The following is a 20,939-nucleotide window of genomic DNA, read 5'->3' on the forward strand; positions in this document are numbered from 1 at the left end:
TTTGGCATAGTGGGGTTTTTTTGATGGGTTTGTTGGGTTTTTTTCAAAACTATTGGCTTTCTGCATATTTTTGGATACCAATCAAGGTTGCTCAAGACTTCAAATGTGCATAGTTTGATGCCTGAAGGTCAGATGTAATGTTGCCAAAGATTTCTTGCAAAGGGCAGAGAAGCCTGTAGAGCTCTGGGGACCAAGAGAGTGAGAGTTGGCTCAGCTAAATCAGTGTTGTTCCACTGAAGCTCATGCAGCCTCCTAACCCCTGAGTACCTACTTGCTCCTGCAGAGTTTGTACTGAGCTTGCTCAAGCTGTGGGTTGCAGTGAGTGACATTGGTCTGTGTCACGTAGCTCTGAGCCCACACTGTCTGTCTCTTGCCTGCAGCGGAGGTACCCACTCAGCATCTTCCTCATACTCATCAATGAGTTCTGTGAGCGGTTCTCCTACTATGGCATGCGAGGTACGTCCCATGTCCTGTATGTCCTCATGCCTACCATTACTTACACAGTCCTTAATTTGGTTTGTAACCTGTTGTTTTGTTCTTCTTCCTACAGCGGTGCTCGTTTTATATTTCAGGTACTTCTTGCAATGGGATGATAACTTGTCTACAGCCATCTACCACACATTCGTTGCTCTGTGCTACTTGACACCCATCCTCGGGGCGCTCATTGCAGACTCTTGGCTGGGAAAGTTCAAGTGAGTGCTTCCTCAGAAAACCAAAAACCATGAAAGCTCAGCTGAGCTCAGTGGTACTGAACCCATCTCCCAAAGATGCAGTTCAGAGCTGGTGTTGCCTGCTCCAGAATTGTTTCTATTTTATTTTTTTTTTACCCCAAAGCTTGAGGTTTTATTTCATTTAGTTCAGAGCTAGCAAATGTTACAGTTCTGCTAATCAGTTAAGTGTTGTAGCTTGTGTTCTGGGCATGATGCACGTTTTTCTCTCACCTGGACAAATTGTAAGTTAAACTAAGGAAAATTATTCATCAAGCTGTGAAAACAGACTCTGGAGGCTATAATTACATTGGTTTGAATCTTTACCTATTGCAGGTTGTCAATGAAATTGTAAAATACTGTTATATTAACTGGGACTTTTAGAATATATTCTAAAATATTCTGTAATTTCAGTTTTAACTTGACAGCTCAGTGGGAGGCTGAGTTGCAACTCTTTCTTTAAATGATGAATTCTGAGTTTTTATCTGTGTGCAAGTTGCCCAGAAATGTACCACTGAGTGAAGAGCTTGGAAATGTAACCAAATTATTTTCGACAGCCTGATCTTGCTCCCTTTTACTGAGGTCATGGTTCTAATAGTGTTTACTTCACCAGAAGAGAGCACAATAAAGATTTTATGGGGGGATATAAATCAGGAATGTTCGCTGACTTGTCAAAGATCTCCCAGAGATGAGAGATGAAGCTGGGTGTGTTACCTTCTTCCGCTGTGTTGACAGCCTCTGGCAGACCAGGGCTCCTCTCTGGAGCCAGCCCCATCAGTGTAAGCTCATTGCAAGTAGCTTCAGATCTTGCAGACTGCAGCCTGAATCTATGTGCACTCACTTGGTCACATGGTATGATTTTTAAAATGTTTTTGGGTTTTTTAAAATCTATTTTGGCTTTTACCTGTTTTATCTGATACTTGTGTATACCAGTGCCACAGCTGCAGGCGCCCAGCCACCAGATCCTTAACAGGAGCTCAGTAGAAAGGCTCAGGGCTTAAAACTGGAACTTTTAAGTTTGACAAGAAAAAAAAACAACCCACAAACATGCTTTTGGAAAAAAAAGAAATTATTTGGTTTAATGTATAGATGCCCCACAGTGGGGAAGGCTTAAACAATAATTAGTTAAAATAAAAATCTATGATGATAAGAGGAAGAGGAGATTACTTAAGCTCTCTTGTAAGAGAGGCTCAGACCTTATACAGTCCGTATACTCTGTGCAATGTCTTCCAAGGAGCATGCTGCCACCTGCTCACATACTGTTAGATGTGAAGTTCTTGGAGAAAACAGTACAGAAATCAGTTACTTTTTTATTTGGTGCCATCTATGCAGTGCCCATTATGTGAGTGTCGTCTTCAAGGATGTGTGTGAGCCTCACAAATAAAACCCAGAAATTTTTCTCCTTGTCAGCTCGGGTTTAACTTCAATGGAAACTTACTCTCAAGCTGTTAAGCAACTTAAGTAACTATATCGAAGTGCTATTTATTAAAAAAGAAAGTCTGTATACTAAGTAGCATATTCACTGTTGCCTTGCTTTGTGTAGATTTTTACCCTGCTACAGGAAAGAGCATTTTTAAATCAAGAAAACCTTGTTTTAATGTGAGAAGAACTTGGTCAATGGTGTGAGTGATGCTGCTTCTGTTCCTTCTATGTCAAGGTGCTCCAAGCTTGCTGTGAGGATCTCTTGCCTTTGTCAAATAGATTGGGGTTGTCCTAAATCCTTGAGCCTTGCCCTTCAGTGTTGTGGACCACACTGGCTTTGGGACTGCTGCTTCTGCAAACTAGAGTTTTAAACAATTTCACAGCATTGCATCCTATTTCTTCTGCTCTTCCTCCCAACCAGAGACCTGGGTCTGTGGCTATAGAATGAAACCCCAGCCAAAGAAGTGGATGAACCTGGATTAAACTATAGTCATACACTTAAGCTCAAAGAAAGTTAAAATGGAGCATGTTCTGACATACAAGAAAGAGAAATGGACCCTAAAGGCATGGGAATGGGGGCTGGGGGTTCCCTGGTGTTACCTTTCCAGGCACCTCCCTGCAGAGGAAAGCCAGGCTGAGAGCCTGCAGTCTGTGCTCTTCAACACTGCTCTCGCTTTGCCCAGAGTTTGAAGATGTTGGTACACTTAACAACTGAGAGAGTGGGGTAACGGAGGAGTTGTTCACAACAGTTTCCATGTTTAATGTAGATTTTTAAGTTTTAATTTTTTTTTACTCCTTGCAGCTAAATAACATAGAGATTGTTTAGATGATATTAAAATCATTGTAAATTGCACACTTCAGTGCTGTAGAGTAGTCCATTTGAACTTTGCCATACATGAAACATGATAATGGTATTTTTGAGTTGGTTATTAAAAAGGCAACCACTGAAGGTGTTTAAATATCTCCTGTGAGCTGGTGATATCTACAGAATCCATCTGTCATCTTGACTTGCTTAATTAAACAAAGCTAGTTAAAATGATGATTAAAAAATAAACAGAGTAGAAATCTTGCGACAGAGGTATGCGGACAGATTTTTACAGTGGCTTATGATAAGTTGAGTCCGTAGCTGGTTGTATCTGTTAATTATGCTTCTTTACTAAGCATCTTTGAAATAAGCAAGTCTGCATTATTGGTGTGTGTACATCTGTGTGTAATTGCGTTAACACAGATCTGAAAATTTCTCTCCTGTCTTTATAACAGGACAATTTTCTTCCTGTCCATTATCTATACGATTGGACAGGCAGTCACTGCTGTGAGCTCCATAAATGACCTGACAGATCACAACCGGGATGGCTCTCCTGATAATTTATCACTGCACATGTGAGTTACTTTGTATGTGGAGTTTTTTCTAGGTTGATGGAGGGTGGGACAACTTATGCCTTAAATTTATGCTACTTGAATTTCAACTGTCTTGCAATCAGACTCCTATGTATGCTTTAAGAAAGCAAAGTGATTTCTTGTTTTCCTTTTTCTCTTTCTGCTTTGTTCCAGTGCTCTGTCCATGATTGGCTTGATCCTCATTGCACTTGGTACTGGTGGGATCAAACCTTGCGTGTCAGCATTCGGTGGAGATCAGTTTGATGATGACCAGGTAACAATATCTTTCAGATTCTTCAATTGTACAGATACTCTTACTAATGTTTGACTATTATAATACCATAATGTAATATAATATTCTATGTTGTATTATTGTATTAGACATTAAATGTAATATAGTATAACTTTAATATAATACTAAAAGATAATAGACATATTTAGACATGTGCATTACTGTAGTGTTTCCTGAGTAGCTGCAGAAGGAGCTAGATAGCTGTTTGTCTTGAACAGTGCAGAGAGAGCTGCTGGTTGTTCAATCTAGGCTGATCAATGAAGTTCTGGCTAAGCCTTTCTAAACATGTTTTTGTTTCCACTGTAGGAAAAAGAAAGAACTACATTCTTCTCTATCTTTTATTTGTCTATTAATGCTGGGAGCCTCCTATCAACTATAATCACCCCAACGCTCAGAGGTGAGTCTCCACATTTGTTTATGAAAGAGTTAAACATCAGTAAAGGATGAGTGTTGCATTGCAGTCCAGTTAGGTTTAAATAAGTTATCTGTTCTTTGGCACCTTGTGGAGTTATCTGGCAAATCAGTCTTCAGGTTTTCATGTATGTCATCTGGCTTCTTCCAGGTGAGGTACTATCAGAAACAAGCCAGTTTGAGACCTGAATTGCCTTTAGGATCAGAAGTATTAGATCTGAAGAGCCATGCTGAAGCTATCACCTTGTGTGCCTAATGCATATTTTAATTCTATGGAGGTACAAATGTGGCACCTCTTCTGATGCCTTTAAAACCATCGTATGAGAAAGAATTGTACTGTTTGCTGAGAAGGAAAGTGAGGAGAGAGTCCTCCACTCGGGAAGTGGACTCTTCTAAAGAGTGCCCATGCAAAGTACAGAAGCATCTATGCAGATGGGAACGCAGTTAGCCATGTGACAATGTAAATCATGCTTTTCATATTGTTAAAGGAGAAAAAGATTTTTCTCTTCTGCTTATAATAGCATGATCCTAAACAGAAAGCAAACAGTTCAGTGATCCATATGCATATGGATTTTCATGGCAAGCTTAAGCAGATGGTGCTGTAGGGATGTGCTTGGCAGGAGTTTGAAAAAGGCTGTTTTTCTCAAAAGCAAGAAAACAGCGTGAGAGTGCTGGAATAACCCTAAAGCACTGGGCTGAAATTCCAGCCTTTGGATTTCTCAGCTGGAACAGACTATGTAGAAGCATTTTAGATGTTTGCTTAAAGCAAGTTCTGTCCTTTCCCAAAACGGAAGGAGATATGCATAAGGCACAACATACAGTTTGCTTCCATGCTGATACAGGATGAAAGCTACCTTAGAAAAACAGAAAAATTCAGCTGGAAGAGGCGGTACCATGATGTCCTGTAAAAGTTTAACCAAAAGGCTAATACAACTAAATCAAGACATTAATTAGCTGTAAGCTAATATTTTTTTCAAATCAAACTGTAGTTTTCCTGTTAGAAGTTATGTGGTGAAAAAGGTAGTAATTTTGTTTAGTCTTTTAATTTTCCCTGTTAGTAGCTATGTCCACACTGAGCATCATTTCAGGATGTATGCATGAAGTGGCTTTAATACTGACTTCATAAAGTCAAATCACTTATTTACTAAGGGGGGGAGAAGAAGGGGAGAATTTTTTCAACAAGCCATACTTACGTTTCTTACCAAGAACATGCATTTGATTACTCTAGTAGGATTCTTCACTGGACAGTGTAAAACTAAACGTAACTGTCCTTATGAGGAGAGGCTGAGAGAGCTGGGACTGTTCAGCCTGGAGAAGAGAAGGCTCAGGGGGATCTGCTCAGTGTGTGCAAATACCTGAAGGGAGGGTGCACAGAGGACACAGCCAGGCTCTGCTCAGTGGTGCCCAGTGACAGGACCAGAGGCAGTGGGCACAACCTGAAACACAGGAGGTTCCCTCTGAACATCAGGAAACACTTTGTCACTGTGAAAGTGACTGAGAGCTGGCACAGGTTTCCCAGGGAGGTTGTGGAGTCTCCATCCTTGGCAATACTCAAAACTTGAATGTGGTCCTGGGCAACAAGTTCTAGGTGGCCCTGCTTGAGCCAGGGGATTGGACCAGATGACCCCCCCAGAGGTCGCTTCTGACTTGAACCATTTTGTGATTTTTGTGATACATAATTCCCCTTTTCAATAATGAAAGATAATTTGGATACTGATCATCCATTCTGTCAATATCAGCAGAGATGGTTTTTTTTGCCTTCTGAGTTAACAATGAATGTGAAGAACAGAAACCCTATGTAAGATACTGGCAGCGCTGACTGAGACTAATTACATAATGTTACTTTGTACTTCAGCTCAAGAGTGTGGCATTCATAGCAAACAGCGATGTTACCCACTAGCTTTTGGAGTTCCTGCTGCCCTCATGGCTTTCTCTTTAAGTAAGTGGATCTGTTTCCATCTTGTTTCTTCAGTTAGACATGATTAGATGATGATTATCTCAGAATAATGAGAAAGTGGTAGAAATCTTAATGTATCAACCTCTATCAATACCTGATTGTTTCTGAGATTTTTTTACTTCAATGGTTTTCTTGGGTGGGGGTGGTGAGTGGGATTAATCTGAAGCACTCGCTTTTACAGAAGAGATCGACTTACCAGGAGATGCTGATGGGTCTGGGCAGAGGCACAAATATACCATTGAATTCTGTACATTATGTAACTTACTGTCAGTATGTCTTGGACTACTGAGGTGTATAAATAAGATCTCTAGAATGTAATGTGTGAGAACACCGAGAAAATGTGGTTGTTGGAAACTATCTGTAGTCCAGGATAGTGAACTGTATGAAGTAATTGTCCCTGCATGGGAGAAATGCCATCCTGGTGTGTCAGTATTTCTCAAAACTCTGTATTTTAACTAGCTGTGCTACAGCTCACTCCCCCAGGCCTTTCTGCTGCAGCACAAAGACCAAGAAGCTGTGGGATGTCACTATGCACCACGGTATCCCTTGTGGTCCTGGTCCTTCATGGTCCTGACTAGGACCCAGCCAAGGGTGGGCCTCCACTGGTGAACTCATCTTGCCCATGCACCCAACCCAGGGTGGATGGCGGCTGTGGGGGTTTACCTGCACATGGGAGGGTGAGGCTGGAGCACGTGCCTGGGTGCGGGTGCTGAGGACACCTTGGCGAGTCTTGCGGTTCAGGCACAGCCTCACGTGTCCCTGTGTGATGTGAGCGTCCTGGGCTCCTGAAAAGGAGCCTGGAAAGCTGCCTTACTCTGGTACAGCAAGGTCAGAGCCAAGGCCTGAAGTGGTTCTTGTTTTGACCATACCTCAATTAAGCTGATATCCCACTGAGGACTTACCCTAAAGGTTTCCAGATTTAGTCTTTTGTCTTAAATAGAAGCAATCTGCTGGCATTAATTTGACTTCTTTTACTGTATGATAATATGCCAGTCGACAATTTCATTGCTGCTTAGGAGTCTTATTCCCACCCTGATGTAATTTCTTGACTGTTATAGTTTCCATTCCAAATTAATTGCCACTATTTTCAATTAATCCTAACTTGCTTTTGGTTTGTTTGTTTATTTTAGTTGTGTTCGTACTTGGAAGCAAATTGTACAAGAAAGTTAAACCTGAAGGAAACATAATGATTCAAGTTTTCAAATGCATTGGAGTAAGTACTATTTATATTCCCAGAACCCTGGCAGCAATTTTTTAAACTGTTCAGTAAACTTGCCTAGTTCAGAAATCTGTCATAATATGAGGAAAGCTTCTGAAGTTTCTTATTTTTTTCCTTACAGAAGGATTCTTACTGACATCTCCAGATTTAGACTGCCTCTTTATTTATCTATATCTTGGTTTATATGTGAACTTATACACCAAGGAAACAAAGTATGATGTCAGTGATGTATAAAAGCTTATCCCAGCTTCTGGGAATGATTCTTTCTTCATTTGTGCACTGTTATGCAGCCCAGTAGCAAGAGATGAACATGCCTTGACCTGAGTCAAGAGCAGAGCCACTAGTATATCTTATCAGCAAATACTTATTGCTTATTAAAAGAACACTATTTACAATGCAGAGGCATATTGATCCCCACTGTACTCTAGGGAGGTCAAGGTGGTTACATGCCAGTGCAAGCCTGCAAGGAAGGGAGCTTAATCTGCGTGAATAGCACTGCATGTCCCAACTTCTTAGTGCCTCAACTCTGAGATCAGGGGATTTTTTTCATTTATGGGCTTCTTCATTCCCCATGCAAATTCTACCAGCTTGTTTATGGCCCAGACCATTGCTTGTTTTGTAAGCACTGTTAAAACCAAATTTCTATAGGTGACTTCAGCCATTGCTTAGAGTGCTGCCACTAAGGCCCAGCTCAGCTTTGCATGTTACTCCATGCAGAAAGTCTTAGGAGTTCTTCAGTACTATATTGGTATATTTTCAGTGTCAAGGTACGAGGAATGTCTACCAGATGCAGCTTCTCATAGTGAAATGTACTCTTACAGCCATTCAGCTCTGAAAACCTGTGCATACGACATTCTTCTATTTATTGTTGTGCATAAGCAAGTTTGAGGTAGGCAGGTCTCCAAGTTTCTCAATGTGGGTCGCTGTTAGAGAGACTACTCTGAGCTGTTTGGTTCACCTAATCCCAGGCGCACACTCCACTGTACGGACAGCGTGAGGCCTTAAATGCAATATTCCTTAAGATGCTTAGAGCAGCTAATAGAAGTCGGTCACCTTTATCACCCTCTAAAGCCAGAGTGTCATCTTTAATGACCAAACAGCTTATAGCATGACAAATAGTTGTAATGCCGTTAAACAAAATTCTGTTTCTGCTCAGTTTGCCATCAAAAACCGGTTTCGGCATCGCAGCAAGGAGTTCCCCAAGAGAGAGCACTGGCTAGACTGGGCCAGTGAAAAGTACAGCGTAAGTACTGCGTGAGCGCTCCTGTGCCATGACATCCCCTGACTCTCAGCTTCTCTTCTCTCCCCTCTGATCCATTGCCTCAAGTGCTGGTTAAATAGTTGTGGATCTCTCAATCATTTAGAAGCTAATGGCAAGGCCAAAGCTCCCCTGGGACTGCAGGTTACCACCCCCAGATCCTGTGGGAGAAAGCAGAGCTGTGTATGAGTTGATGCTCTGGTTGCCTGGGGATATTCAAGGACAATGAAGAAAAGACTGTTTCCCTTGTTGAACAAATACAAGCACCTATTAGTTTTACAATTAGTAAAATGGCAAGCATTTTCCCTGTCAACTTTTTGTTTCTCTCAGTAAACCAGCTTCAGAACCAACTTCAAAGAAAAAATGTGCAGGTTTAATAAGTGCAGAAGGGAAAATGTGTGTGGTGCTGACTGTCATTGTTAATGCCAGGGCCACAACACTCATCTTGGGATCAAAATGCAGAACTATGCTTAAAAAATCCAGCTTCAGTGAATAACCACTGCATCCTCCTGGCATTAGTACAAGGGCCTTACCATGCCTCTGAAAGTCTTGTCCCGTAGTCCCCAGCCATGTCCCTTGCCTTCTGTCCACCTTGCCTTGTTGTCAACTGCAGCACAAACCTGAGCCTGTCCCCTTTATTCTCCCTTTTCCTATATGTATTTTTCATGTGTGAAATGCATGTCCCAGTCCCCTGCTGTTCAAATGCCTCCTTCCTCAAAAAACAAAGCAACGCTAAGTGCTGCCATCAGTACACATGCCAAGAGGCACAGGTTTCTCCTGTATCAATGTCACCTTTAACCAGCAGCCCTCACCACACCCATGAGCCAGGCCTTGTGCTTTTTTAATAGATATCAGTGAAACACCCACAACATACAAAGTTCAGGGCATGGGTAAACATTAAATGATGTGTCTCTACCTGTTGCTGTGCTGCAAATAGCAGTCTGCAACTATTATTTTTTTTACTTTCTCTTGTGTAATTTTACTAATTCCTCTTGTGTAATTCTCACTTGCTGCAGAAACGACTGATTGCCCAAACTAAGATGGTGTTGAAGGTGCTTTTCCTTTACATCCCTCTCCCCATGTTCTGGGCACTTTTTGACCAGCAGGTAAAGTAGAAATTGTTTGACTTGGCAATTATAGCTGTACGATGTCACTCTATGGGCTCTGAGGCCACCAGACAAAAAAGGTGCCTGTGGAAGGGTGGAAAATAAATATCTGCAAACTCTTTAACCTGGTTTTAATGTGAAGGGGTAATTATTCTGAGTCACATTAGTACGGGAAGTTCTGTAGACAACGAGAATTCAGTTTATTTGGACGTGTCTAGGGCTGGTTCACTGACTTTCCAAATCTTATATCCACTGGGACTTAGATTTGCCTGGATCACACTGCTTTAGTCTAGTACAGGTGTGACCTGTCACCCATAGGCAATCCTGCTGTGAAATTCAGCACTGAATACTCACTACATGAATAATAACTATCACATCTGGCAGTGGTACATCACGGGTGGTTGAAGGCACTCACCGCAGATGCAGCAATGCACGTTCATGTCTGCCCCTGGGTTTGGGCTGAAAGTCAGCCCTGCTCGACCCAGCTCTGGGCAGCTTTTCTGGGCAGAGGGCTCAAGGCAGGTCCAGCCCTGGGAAGGTAGTGGGCAGGAAGGACAGACATGGCAGTGATGTGGGACACTCAGGCTCAGGCAGGTGACAAAATGGCACTTGGGTGGCTGCCATGCACAGCACACAGCAGTGCTCCGTGTGAGGTGTCCCTGCCTTCTCTCCAGCTTATCTCTCCAGCTAGATTACTTTCCACTTTATTTCACGGAACTAGTAAATAAAGTGAAATGGGCTGCAAGGATTACTCTGTTCAAATGTTTACAGTGCAGAGTAAGAATACTCCCATAGCAAGCTAGCTTTATTTTTTTTGTGTTGTGTGTCTTTCCCAATGCTTTCTTTATGAAAACAATTCAAGAGGAACTTTGGAAGATTGATTTACTGTGCCATTTACCTTTTCCTTCTTTTGTTAAGGGATCAAGATGGACACTGCAAGCCACAACCATGGATGGGAAGATTGTAGGTTACTTTTTATTGTTTGATTTTTTTTTGTTTTTCTCAATTAACAGTTACTTCTTAGATCAGTTTTATTTGTTGTCATAATATTAAAACCTATTTATTTTTACTTCACCAGGGAATACTGCAGGTGCAGCCAGACCAAATGCAGGTACAGTAATATTCTGTCTGTCAATTGTAAGCACTTCCAAAAGGTTTTTAATAGCCTTTCATTAAAAAAAAGGACTTTGAAAGATACTTAACTTTTTTTCCCTTCTTATGTTCTTCAACAGGTGGTGAATCCAATCCTGATTGTTTTAATGGTCCCAGTTGTTGATGGTGTGGTTTATCCTTTAATCAAGAAATGCAAGATCAATTTTACGTAAGTTAATGTAGTTACCTAACTTCAACAGAGGCTCATTTTAGTGGTTTCTTTTAATCACTCTTCCAGCCCTAAAGCAAAAAGAGCAAGCATTCAGCTAAGGAGAAAACAGTAGTGTATTTAAAATTGGGTTAATATTTTAAAGAAATTAAAATGTAACAAATACAGAATACTGCAAGGGGTATGTACAAGCACCACAGACTAGAGGAAGAGAATCTAATAGTAAAGTAATGATATTTTCCAGTTAAGGGTAAAATCTTTTGATTGCAGGAGAGATGCTGTTTACTCTTTTCCACTTCCCCCATGTCTACCTCCCCTCTTTCTCCCGAAGTATAAGTAGGAATGTCATTTTTTGGGCTTAAAACTACCTGAGACAAGATGTGTTTTCTCTTCAGTCCCAGTGAGGAGCCTGGCTCTCTGGATACTCCCAGGTGTAGCTTCAGAGGGCACTGCACATTATTTTTAATGTAGGTAATGAAGTGATTAGCACTTGCAAGTTGGAGAGACAGAAGAGAATACAGTTCTTAATGATTTTTGTAGGCCTAAGATGCAATGCTGCTTTTCCATCTAGTTGTGAAAAACTGGAGGCATGTGCTGTGCTGGAAATGCTGTCATTCATTTGTAGGCACGTTACATTTGACAAATGATGCCATAAATAAAATATCTACCTTAAATTTACCCTTACAGCTTACCTGAATGTCACTAGATATCTCGTAACTCAACATATTTCCCTGACTTTTTTTGTTCAATATTATTTTGATTTAAACATAGCAATATAGACACAAGTTGTACCTTCTTTTAAAAGGCATAACTTCTTGTATTTTCCTTGTCTTAAAGCTAAAAAAGCTACTGGTTTGGGTTTGTTTTTTTTTTTTTCTGCCTGCCTGCAAATCAGACCTCTCCAGTAACCTAATAATTATGCTCAGTCAATGTTTGAGCCTAACAGATGCAGAGTAACAGGTTATTAAGATGCTGTAGGAAATACATATTTCCTGATATTATAATTATTAATTGAGAGGTACCCAGTTTAGCAGGACACTTTCTGTAACATCATCTTCCAATGCTGATAATGTGCTAGTTGTGGCTATTTGTGTTAGTTACCCACCATGGAAAGGAAACTAACAGCTGAAGTTTTGAATTAATATTTGTCTTAACTCACATGTGTGTTTTCTCATTGTATTAGGCCCCTGAGGAAGATAACAGTTGGGATGTTCCTTGCATCTTTGGCTTTTGTTGCTGCTGCCCTTCTGCAAGTGCAAATAGATGTAAGTTTAGCCACATCCAAGTACTTACTACTAATATTTAGTTGTTTAAACAAAACAAAGTGTGTTTAAGGGGAAAATGAGTCAAGATGACTAGATTTGGAACCACACATATGAGTGCAGAAGTAGAGGGAAGGGAAAATATTAAAGTATATTGCAATAGTATGATCAGCATAATAAAATCAACTACTTATGATCACCATCCTGCAAAACATCTTATCTGCCATTAACATAAATCACATATTAAAGGCAACCTCAGGTCTTTAAACTGAGACTAAAAGCTGAAAGCCAGAGATTTGTTTGGTCTACCAGGGGGCTGCTTTGTATCTCAGATCTCTTCTGATATTTAGACCGCAGGTGAAGTGGGACAGCCTGGGAAGCATCATCACAGCATGGGCAAAGATGAGACCTGTTTAAGGCAGGATCCATCATACCTAACTTTCCTTGTCCCAAAGGGGAGGTGTTATGCCTGAACCAGATGAAGGTTTCCCCAGTAGCTGGGGCATTGGCAACACCTCTGGGATGTGATCCATTGCATCCCAAGATCTGAATAGCTGTCCAGGGGTGCCTGCCTGTCTTCATGCACTATCAAGGCAAGATGCTTAACTCTTAAATAGCTTTAATTAGGATTTAGGAATTCTCTCTTAAATGCCTGGGTCTAGGAGCAAAACAAACTTTGTTCAAGTCTGCCTCTTGAAGTTGAAACTGAAGATGTCTGTACCTTCAGCTGGTACAGACATCTCCAGGCTGTCTTCCTGAATGCCCTGTTCAGAAGGCCAGAGCTGTGCACACACGCATACTGGCACTGGGCAGAAACTTCATCAAAGCCGGTAACTCCCCACACTGTTGCACAAGAATCTCCTGCAGAAGGGTACAGATGGACCTGTTTTTGTTGCATGATGTACCTAGAGAGATTTAAGCGAGCAAAAATACAGGAAGAGAAGAAAGGTTGAGGCAGAACTGAAATACACAACTCTTGCAGCTTTCGGTGCTCTGCGAGAGCAGAAGCTATTTATGTTAGATCTGGTGGGAAGCGATGACGTCCCCAGAAATTCAATTTCTCTGAGCTATCACACTGGGCAGTGCTCATACATGCTTCTGTCCAGTTCAGCAGCACCAGTGCTTGGGAAGAATGAACTGGAACATGGTGCAGAGAAACTCAGGAACCCAGGCAGCCATAGGATGTGGGGAAAAGCCCATTCCATGAACTGTGGAGTGGCCTTAGTAGTAGCAACATGCTGCAGGAGGTGATCAAAGAGGAGCCATGTTGGGCTGTGGAGGCATTGTTGTGAATGAGAAACTTCTTTCCTGAGGCAGCAGTAAAGGCAGCTTGAGACTAAAACCAAAATCCATTGCTAAAGTTGCATCCCTCTAACAAGCTCAGATCATCAAGCAAATGCTAATCTTCATCGTGAGATAATGAAGATCACAGTAATTATAATACTTTTTCTATGTGACTTAGGGTAAGGCACTGATTTACTTTTTTCTGTCCTCCAGAAAACACTTCCAGTTTTCCCTTCAGCTGAGCAATCTCAAGTCAAAATAATAAATCTAGGTTATTCTGATGCAGCAGTTCAGTTCAACCCTCAACTTCATAGTGTGAATGTATCGTCTCTGATGTCGGTAAGTAAGAGGAGATGGGAAATAGCAAGTTAAAAAAAAAAATCTAATGGAGTAAGTCAAAGTGCTTCTTAACATATGGTTCAAAATTGATTCTCTTCTGGACTTTTTTTTTTCTGTATTCACTATAAAGATTTTTTCTTTTGTGTTGTGGAATGATTTTTTTTTTTACTAAAAAGTGAATGAAGAAATGGTAACTATTTTAGTGTTCTAAGTAGTACTAGTTTGTTTTGGCAAGAAGTTTTTTTTTTTCCTCCAAGAAACTTTAAGAAACTGAATAGTAATTTTGAACTAATTGAAAATTTCACTCTTGCTAAAAAGATGGACAGCAAGAACACCCCTTCCTTCAATAAAAGCCCATTCAGCTTTAGTAAGTCACTGCTCTTGCTGTACATGATCTCTTGAACGGGGAGCTTTTTTTTTTTTTTGTGACTGCATCACATATATTATTAACCTTCAGTTTTTGCTGTCAATGAACCTTTTCAGGCTCTATTACAGCACAACTTTGATAGTCCTATTGACAACAAAATGTAGTGAAGCTGATGGACATATTAGATAGTGGATGTTAGGAAGTGTGTTCTTTGCTAGCCTGCAGTTCTCTTTTCCATATAAGAGGAGAAATCTGTATTCCATCCTCCTCCAAATTTGCCTCATATGGAAACTGAGCTGTGAGGAGAAGTTAAGGGAACTAAAAATATATGCTGATGTGGAATTGATATAACCATGGTGCATACCTGAAAATGAAGGGTGTAAAATACCCCACTCCCTACTGTAGACATCTTATAATCCAGAGGTTTTGGATTACAAAATGTTTTTTATAATCCTGTAAAATAGGAGGGTTATTTCAGTACTACATTAGCATGTTTACTTGTGGTTTAAGTATTTTATGCTGACAAAATGTATTCAGAATATTTTAAACATGCCCTGGTAACAGTGACTCCGTTTATGCTGAAACCATAAAGATGCAGCTTACATTTGCATCTTTTAAGAGATGTTACTATTTGGAAAATGCTGCATCTTAACTTATGCTAGTGCTGCCTCTGTGCCTAAGCAGAATTTTACTTGGTGTTGGTGGTAAGCCTGATTTATCTGGAATGAGAAATACACAGGAAAATATAACAGCTATTCCATAATGCCTGTAGGAAGCTCATGCTACTTTGAAGTTTGTGTAATGAGAGAAATTAATAAAAAATAATAATCAAATGAGACTAATGCTTAATGTAGAAAACCTAACAAAAAATGAATGTTAAGAGATGCTCATGATCTTTGGTGCTTCTGAAGTAACTTGTAAAATCCTGACCCCCTGGAAACCACAACAGTCCCTCAAAGTGTATGGAAATTCATAGCAGTTCATTTGTCTTTGTAGACGGACTACCTGACACTTGAGAATTCTCAGTTGCAATCACTAACCATAAAGTCTGGAAGCAACGCTCTAAGTCAAAATATCAAGCTGCAAGGGGGAAGCCGTTACACTCTTTTGGTTAAAAATACTTTCTTGGGCATCTTTGCTGGATTGGTAAGTCTGCTTAATTCTCAAGATATACATTAATGATTTGGCAACTATCTATGTGGAGTGTGTGTGAAGCTGAGAGGACAAGCTCTGGGTAGTTTTTCCTTTGTCTTGTTTTCTCTCTCTCTCCTCCTCTCTGCTGTATCAGTGAGACTGGTGACCTGTAGAGGGCAGGGCAGGATGTTGGTTGGAGGGGGTGGGGGGGGTATGTAAAAATATTACCAACTTAGTATTTAGCTTGACAATTACCCTTTCATCAGTGGTCCTACAGTGTTTTCTAGTAGGTACGTATCTTAGTAGGATCCTAAAAGGAAAGGTCTGGAGTCTTGCTCTGAAGCCTGTTAATTCTCACTGCTATGTAATAGTGCACATTTAAGCTGTTCACTGGTGCCAGTGAAGTATCTTGATAATGGTCTCTTTCACCAGGTGTTTGACAATGTCACATCAAAACCAGAAGAAGGAAATAATCTCATCAGGTAGTTTGTTTTGCTTCTAAGTTTTGGCCGTAGTGTGACTTCAATCTGCCTCTTGAGTGGACTCTTCTTGCTAAACGTAGCTTTCTATACTGTAGGAAATACCTGCTTTCTGCTCACCTCACTTAATGTTTAGGGAGTGTAGGAACTTCTGGGGCATGATTCATCTAAGCTATCTTGCATATCTACTGTAGGTATAATTTAGGTAAAATTGGAAGTGCATGTTTTGCTTTGTCTAGACTTTTTTGTAGACAACCAGCACAGATTGCATATCTATACCTCCTTATTAATCCTAGGTAAGAAGTATCATAACACTTCCCCCCCCACACACCCCTGCATCTTCCATTTGTAGATGTTTGTTACTGGCTGTAGTAAAGGCTTGCTTTGACATTCTCTTAATCAGGCAGTGGGCTGATGTGGCTATAGCTTGTTTTTTTGCATTAGCCATGTTTTAAGAGATTTAGAGTTCTTTCACTTTTACCATTTAACATTTTTGAAAGGGGGAGACTTGATACTTGTTGTGCTGCAAGTATACAATAAAAGGAACAACCTGTATTCTTTGACTTATGCATATTTTGTTTAGTATTTCATCTCTCTTGCATTTCAAAGGGTCATAAACAACATTCCATTAACTCTCAACATCTCTGTGAAAGACATTTCTTTTGGATCAATGCCGTATCTTTCTGTCAGTAATTACGAGTTAATGCCGGGAGGAAGGTAAGCATTTTCCTTTACCTAAATCTAATCACTTAAAGACATCCTTTTCCTTGGGAAAAGAACATAGAGCTCTTTTATATAATACAGTTGTCCATACCTATGGTGTGAATGTTGTTTTTTCTTTTTTTTTCAGTAAATATGGATTTGTTAGAACTTCAATACCTTGTGTAGTTGGTGTAAGAGATTTTGGATATGGCGGTGTCCATACACTTGTAGTTAATGGGGTGAGTTGCCAGTGCTGCTGGATAGACAAGACAAAACTACTTTTCATGTCAATATTTTCTTTAATTAAAAAAGCACTTGTAAAATTATCTTGCTCTTAATTGCACATATTATAGAATTAGTGTAGTTAAACAGAACATATAAGCCCATTATTAGCTATAAAAACAATAATGAGTATGATAATGATGTAATGCAAGAATTCATCTTCATCAGTAATGGCCTTAGATCTTTAGCCCTATCAGACACTAAGAGTTTGCATTAAGTCTGTTGTAAAATAATGACTATGTAGAGCTTCATAAACAGTATTTCTTACCTGCCAGGAACTTTGTGTATACATGATTATAGAGATGGTAAAGAACTGCTTAGAGTGCCTTCAGTGTACAGACTCTTTATAACTGTTCCTAATGTGCTATTTTTGTTTCCAGTGTCCTAACTACACTCTTGATGTAAGGTATTTTGACGATATCCCACCCAACTCAGTCAGTATCGCTTGGCAGATCCCACAGTATTTTATTCTTACATGTGCAGAAGTAGTCTTCTCTGTCACAGGGCTGGAGTTTTCATACACACAGGTAGGTTTTGCTCTCCAGAGCTCTCATTGTGTTAAGAATCCTGGTACCAAATTAAGATCTTCTGTGACTTATTGGTTTTAAGTGGTGGTTCTGTATTGCTGCTTTGTTTGAACAATGATGCCTTCCAGAGCTCTGTAGCAGGACTATAGGCTGGTGTAAGTTGGCCTTGTTTCTCTAGAATTCAGTGTTATTTCATGAAGCTGTGATGAATTACATAATTTGAAGACTTGATCATCAGTTCTCCAATTTCCTTCTCACATGCGACTTTCCATTGAAACTAAGTGGAACCATACTGCTGCTGTAAAACCAAGCAGGAAAGCCCTCAAACATAAGATGAAGTACTAACACCTTATCTCCACACCAATACAGGCTTTAGCAGCAGTTTAATTATACACTTTTAATTCCTTTGTCTTCCAACTCTGGTTTGTATTATTAGCTATGTGTATTTCTCCCCTGAATTCTGAGCCTACAAACTGCAGCAGTGGGACCCTTGTAAGATGTGGCTTGCTAGACTACGATACAGTATTTTTCTTTAATGTGTACCACATGCAACTGAGTCAGATGTAAAATGTGCCTGTTAGTTACTCAGTGTGTACAAAGTCAAAGCTGTTATAGTTATTACATAGTAATATCTTGCTCCTCAAAGCCTTTTCCAGGCCTGTTTAGTTCTCTAGCAATTTTTAATTAAAAAAAAAACAAAAAACAAAAAGAACAACAACAAAAAAGCAAACTAACCAAGAAATCCCCTCTCCTCTGAGAATCAGTGTTTTTTTTTTAAGGTAAAGAATGCAGTAAACAACAGGAAATAAGTGATAGCAGTGTTTGACTAAAACTCCAATGCCTTCACTTCTCTAGGCTCCATCTAATATGAAGTCAGTGCTGCAGGCAGGATGGCTGCTAACGGTGGCTATTGGAAACATAATTGTCCTTATCGTGGCTGGAGCATCTGGACTCAGCGAGCAGGTAAGCACATCAAGCCGTTGGCATGCTTTTATATGACACTGGGAGAAAGCAGCTCTGATAAAGGGGGAGGAGTCATGGCCGATCATCCTCCACCACATCTTTTGAACATCAGCATTATGGGGGATTTGCGTTTATAATTGGAATGTAGGAGGTTGGTGTTAGCTACAGGCTGTTGTAGAACTAGTGCTTGACTGAATCTTGTTAGAGTATATAAGCAACAGAGTTATGAATCTTTATAAGCTATCTGGATTAAAGCCAGTGTTGAAGGCTGTGTCAACAAGGTGGTAACTTGTGTTCTGGGGCCACTTCTAAAGTTTCTGTAGGTCTTTTTCCTCCAGCACTCCCCCAATGTGTGTACGCATGTACATGCACAAATTCAACTTCAAACAACCCTAACAAATACTACTTTAACAAAAGTTTCTACCTCTTACCCGTTGTTTGCTATTCATAACTCCTGCTCTCTCAGGTTCCTTCTCTTGCAAAGAGCAGTTTCCAGAAGCTTTAATATGCATTATATACATGTAATACTTAGTCCTTATAGGTCATGTGGTCCTCGTTTTATGTGCTCAGTTTCACATTCTGAATTAACTTCATGGAATCACAGAATGGCTTGGGTTGGAAGGGGCCTTAAAGCTCATCCAGTCCAACCCCCTGCCATGGACAGCGACACCTCTCACCAGACCAGGTTGACCAAAGCCCTGTCCAACCTGGCCTTGAACACTTCCAGGGAGGGGGCATCCACAACTTCCCTGGGCAACCTGTGCCAGTGCCTCACCACCCTCACAGTAAAGAATTTCTTCCTAATATCTAGTCTAAATCTCTCCTCTTCCAGTTTAAAGCCATTCCCCCTCGTTCTGTCGCTACCTGCCCTTGTAAAAAGTCCCTCCCCAGCTTTCCTGTAGGACCCTTTGAGGAACTGGAAGGTTGCAATAAGGTCCCCTCAGAGCCTTCTCTTCTCCAGGCTGAACAGCCCCAACTCTCTGCCTGTCTTGAGAACTTCATTTCTTGCAAACAGTAAAAAGGTGTAATTCTTTTGAGGAACAAATATTGATGGATAAATTATACTTTTTTTTTTTTTTACAGTGGGCAGAGTATGTGCTATTTGCTGGTTTGCTATTGGTAGTTTGCGTCATTTTTGCTGTCATGGCTTATTTTTATACCTATATTGATCCAAATGAGATTGAAGCGCAGCTTGATGAGGAAGAGGAGAAACAAGTCAATGACAATCCAGAAGTCTCTGAAAAGCGAGTGGAAGCTGACTCTCAGTTGTAAAAGTTGTATTCAAGGAGTGTTTGTGAATTGTGCTATCCCGTTAACTAACCCTGACTCCTCTTACTGCAGGGAATCAGTAACAGCTCTGGATAATATGCCCAATGGGAGAGCTTAAGAAAAACTGTGTTAACTTATAATGCAGCCTCTCTTGGGAAGCAAGAGGAGAAGATTAGTCCCTCTTGTTCTGAAGATGGTATGCTGAAGAAACTTCAGCAGAATTTGCACTCTTAATGTACCTCAACCTTAAATACTATAGCATTAAAATACTGAAATTGCACTTGGCACTATTAGACCCTGGGAAAAGATGTATTTTTATACTGCATTTCAATTTTACATCATGAAAGAAACAAGTATTGCCAAGAAATAGTAATCAAAGCCAAGCTGCCTGCATGACCCCCCTAACCTCACTGTTACTTGAAAGCAGCAGGTCACATGTGCCTTAAATTCTTTTGTACTTCTTCACGGATAATGGGAGCAAAGCTCTGGCATTGCCAGATTAAAATGCTCGCCGTGTTCCACATGGCAGTAATTTGGACGTGCACTGTAATATAATGTTTTATGTGCCTGTTAATTGCCCATTTAACTCCTGTTATGCTTTTAACTGAATGTATTAATGAGGTGTCTACTCAGGTAAACAGACAATGGCAAATGACATTTGGAATGAACAACAGCAATAAAACTGCTCTTGTAACAAAATAATGGAAGAGATGTGAGAGTGTGACTTGCAGCTGCTGCTTCTTCATGTCTGTTCTACCACTTGAAGCTAGTAGATCAGTGTCAGTCTTTTCTCTCAATGTATCTGTAACACCCATCAAATGAGGAGGACTACATTTTGCTGCATAACAGGATTCCCTGCCAACCTCTGAGGAGCTAAGGTGGGTTTTATACCAGTGTTACTTGTGGTACACCAGCCAGACTTTCCTTTGCCGTGCAAGTTAAGCAGAATTAAATTCTCTTAACTGTATCCCTACAAGACAGCACCTAATTCCACTATTTTGTCCATACCAGGTGAAATATTTATTTTAGCATTTTAACATTTGGGTTGGACGAGACCTTAAAGCTCATCCAGTCCAACCCCCTGCCATGGACAGGGGCACCTCCCATCAGACCAGGTTGCCCAAAGCCCCATCCAACCCGGCCTTGAACACTTCCAGGGAGGGGGCATCCACAACTTCCCTGGGCAACCTGTGCCAGTGTCTCACTACTTTGAGTAAATAATTTCTTCTTAATTCATTTTTTCTTTGATATGCAGGACATG

General features: G+C 40.5%; 1 protein-coding gene across 1 annotated transcript; it reads left to right on the forward strand.

Moving 5' to 3' along the window:
• Positions 1–449: 449 nt before the first annotated feature.
• On the forward strand, positions 450–19,681 carry SLC15A1 (solute carrier family 15 (oligopeptide transporter), member 1). The gene is made up of 21 exons (XM_010181521.1): positions 450–456; positions 551–692; positions 3,390–3,509; positions 3,681–3,780; positions 4,105–4,211; positions 6,087–6,148; positions 7,297–7,379; positions 8,542–8,628; positions 9,660–9,749; positions 10,668–10,712; positions 10,828–10,860; positions 10,982–11,070; positions 12,254–12,335; positions 13,830–13,955; positions 15,319–15,468; positions 15,889–15,938; positions 16,545–16,652; positions 16,786–16,876; positions 17,300–17,446; positions 18,302–18,409; positions 19,493–19,681. The coding sequence occupies exons 1-21, from the start codon at positions 450–452 to the stop codon at positions 19,679–19,681; spliced, it is 2,016 nt and encodes a 671-aa protein (XP_010179823.1).
• The last annotated feature ends 1,258 nt before the right edge of the window (positions 19,682–20,939 follow it).

Source organism: Mesitornis unicolor, unplaced genomic scaffold, assembly GCF_000695765.1.
Source record: "Mesitornis unicolor isolate BGI_N332 unplaced genomic scaffold, ASM69576v1 scaffold27703, whole genome shotgun sequence".
NCBI lineage: Eukaryota > Metazoa > Chordata > Aves > Mesitornithiformes > Mesitornithidae > Mesitornis > Mesitornis unicolor.

Bases quoted from the DNA above. Each gene is read 5' to 3' on its own strand.
- SLC15A1 (XM_010181521.1), top strand. The intron at 6,149-7,296 runs GTAAGTGGATCT...TGTTTATTTTAG, and splicing joins CCTCATGGCTTTCTCTTTAA to TTGTGTTCGTACTTGGAAGC. The intron at 15,469-15,888 runs GTAAGTCTGCTT...CTCTTTCACCAG, and splicing joins TGGGCATCTTTGCTGGATTG to GTGTTTGACAATGTCACATC.